We start from the raw sequence: 2,598 nt of genomic DNA on the forward strand, positions 1-2,598 counted from the left end.
CAGCTCTGCTTACAGTTTACACCCTGCAGGACCGTTCAATACAGCAGAAACATGTCTGTGTGCGCGCTCACATACACACCTGTGTGTGTTCACATACACACCTGTGTGTGTTCACATACACACCTGTGTGTGTTCACATACACACCTGTGTGTGCAGACACAGCACGCAGATTTTCCCGGTGTTGATGACCTGTCTCACCGAGTCCGTACTCGTCCCGTACAGATTCTTCTCGAACTCTCCGGACTCGATCAGCTTCCCTGAAACACAAAAACAACTCATTTCACACCAACAGGAGGTTAAAGACCTCCAGACACCCTGAGCCTCACAGGCTGCAGTTTAAATAAAGCACTGACTCCACCTTGTGGTACAAACTGGTATTACATCAGAGCGCCATTTTTCTGCCTCAGCATGTTTGGGACACGCTCGTCACCCTGCTCTCCTCTGATGCAGCTGCACTTCAGGACGTTTAAACACTTCTAACTTTAAATCGAGCAATATTCTCAGATTTAAACGTCTCACCAGCCGCCAGCTCAGCCTCGAAGGTCTGCCGAGAAACAAAGTGATAGTCCCGACCGCTCTGCTCGCCCTCGCGACGGCTCCGCGTCGTGTCTACGACACACACACACACACAGTTAGTTTACGCGTGCACACACGCGCACACACACACACACATCCTTACGAGGCACAGCTCCAGCGAAGCGCTCTGGTTCACTGTTGAGCAGCCGCTGCCTGAGCTGTTCCTGCCCACAGCCACTCGGACCAATCAGAGCAATCGGCCGCTTCCTATTGGCCGGCTGGTGGTACAGCGCCATCTCCTCATAGGTGAGAATTTCTTCATTATCGAGATCTGGAGCAAAAGACAAGAAAAAGAGACATCTGGAGTTTGAGTGAGGGTAGAGCAGGAGCTGAGGCTCCGCCTCCTCGCTGCCTGTCAGAGTTCCGGGACAGACTGACGCACCGTCGTTCCTGTGAGGGTTGTACAGCAGCTTCTTCCTCTTCCTCTTGTTCTTCTTCCCACACCAGAGCTTCCCTGCAAACAGACACCACTTCAGTGCACGAGTCACATGACCTCTAACCCCACACGGGTTTTTACAGCAATGAGGTCATAACGTGGGCGGAGCAGGGACCAACCGGACTTCTCGGGCTCGTCTTCTTCTATGGTTTGCTTCATGGCTTCTCTCTGCTGCTGGAAACTCTTCCCTGTGGAGACAGAAGCAGAGAGCTGCACAGCTGACACCAGAACAAACCGAGTTTTCCTCCAAACACGGACGCGTCCCGATGTTGAACAGCTGACCTCAGGGAAAACACGATCACGCCAAACACGAGGAACCGTTTCAGTCCAACGTATGAAAACAAACAGAGGTGAGCCCACACTCGCGTAAGCGCAGCATGTCTCCCTTTGCAGGAGTTCTGGGCACGCTCAAATGGGGGAGACCCCAGGATCTGACATCATCTGGCCAGGATCATCCAGGAACAACTGGAAAAGCACGTCAGCTGCAATTCTGCTGATGCCACGGGCAACCGGAAATAAAGGCGGAGCTTACTGACGCCCTCTGAGGGCAGCTGGACCTTAGGACTGAGGGGGGTAAGAAGGTGGCACTGCACACGAGGAGAAATGTCATTTCCTGTTTGGTGTGGAGCAGAGGAAAGCCACGAGTAACCGTCCCAATGGTCACGTGATCACAGTGGTCACGGAGGTCAAAGGTTGCTGCTAATCTGCTTTCTGTTATCCAAATCAAACGCTCTGAGCGCGCTCACACCGTGCAGCATTCTTCAAACCCTTAAGATAAAAAACCTCCGGCCGTCAGACCGCCGTACCTGGCACCAGGCCGGCGAGCGGCTGGTTATCCTCGTCTCCGTCCCGGTACGCCTGCCACCAGTTGGGGTCGGACTGGCTGATGATGTGCAGGATATCTCCCTTCTGGAAGGACAAGCCGAGCTCTCTGCACGGCACGTAGGGGTCGTCCGAGGGGTCGTAGTCGAAATGAGCCTTCACGTGGACCTGAGGAGCGGAGCAGAGTCATGGGGTCAGAGGAAGGCTTCCACCCTCATCGCTTCAGCGCGTCGGGAACGAGGCGTTCCTCTCATATCGCAGCACTCACCACACTCTCTTTGACGGGAGGAGGTTTGCTCTGATTGCTAGGAATCAGCACGAAGGTCAGGAGGCCGTGCATGTCGGCCTGTTTAGACACAAAGACAAAATCATCTCCAACCACTGACGTGAAAGCGCCTGAGCTCACAGACGACGCTCAGCCAGAGTCCAACCTGCGCTCGTACGTGAAACACTGACCAGGATGTCAAACACCTGGTTGACGTCTTTGCCTCGGATCTCGATGCCGTTAATCTCCAGGATTTCGTCTCCTTCAGACAGAAGCCCGCTTCGTTCAGCGGCGCCCCCGCGAACGATCCGACTGATCACCACGCTGTCCATTTCATTCCGCACCGTCGCCCCCTGCAGAGCAAACCATGCATTTCATCACAGCCACGGAGTCCTGGCATCAAACACCAGGATGTTGTTGTCGCTTTGAACAGAGCTCGACTGTTTCCCAGCCCTCAGATTTCACATGTAATTAAAATGGGTCAAATCTGGACTCAAA

At 53.9% G+C, this 2,598-nt stretch overlaps 1 protein-coding gene across 1 annotated transcript in view; it reads right to left on the minus strand.

Moving 5' to 3' along the window:
* The window catches only part of LOC102202555 (MAGUK p55 subfamily member 5-A-like), a 26,971-nt gene that overhangs the window by 7,391 nt on the left and 16,982 nt on the right, over positions 1-2,598 (minus strand). Inside the window, exons 6-13 of the mRNA XM_005751790.1 lie at positions 2,292-2,465; positions 2,104-2,181; positions 1,820-2,003; positions 1,133-1,201; positions 960-1,031; positions 681-848; positions 521-610; positions 146-258 (exon numbers count right to left, since the gene is read on the minus strand). Of these exons, the coding sequence (XP_005751847.1) occupies positions 146-258; positions 521-610; positions 681-848; positions 960-1,031; positions 1,133-1,201; positions 1,820-2,003; positions 2,104-2,181; positions 2,292-2,465 (948 nt within the window). The remainder of the gene's footprint in view (positions 1-145; positions 259-520; positions 611-680; positions 849-959; positions 1,032-1,132; positions 1,202-1,819; positions 2,004-2,103; positions 2,182-2,291; positions 2,466-2,598) is intronic.

The sequence above is a fragment of the Pundamilia nyererei genome, unplaced genomic scaffold, assembly GCF_000239375.1.
Source record: "Pundamilia nyererei isolate P.nyererei 1_Seehausen unplaced genomic scaffold, PunNye1.0 scaffold00325, whole genome shotgun sequence".
NCBI lineage: Eukaryota > Metazoa > Chordata > Actinopteri > Cichliformes > Cichlidae > Pundamilia > Pundamilia nyererei.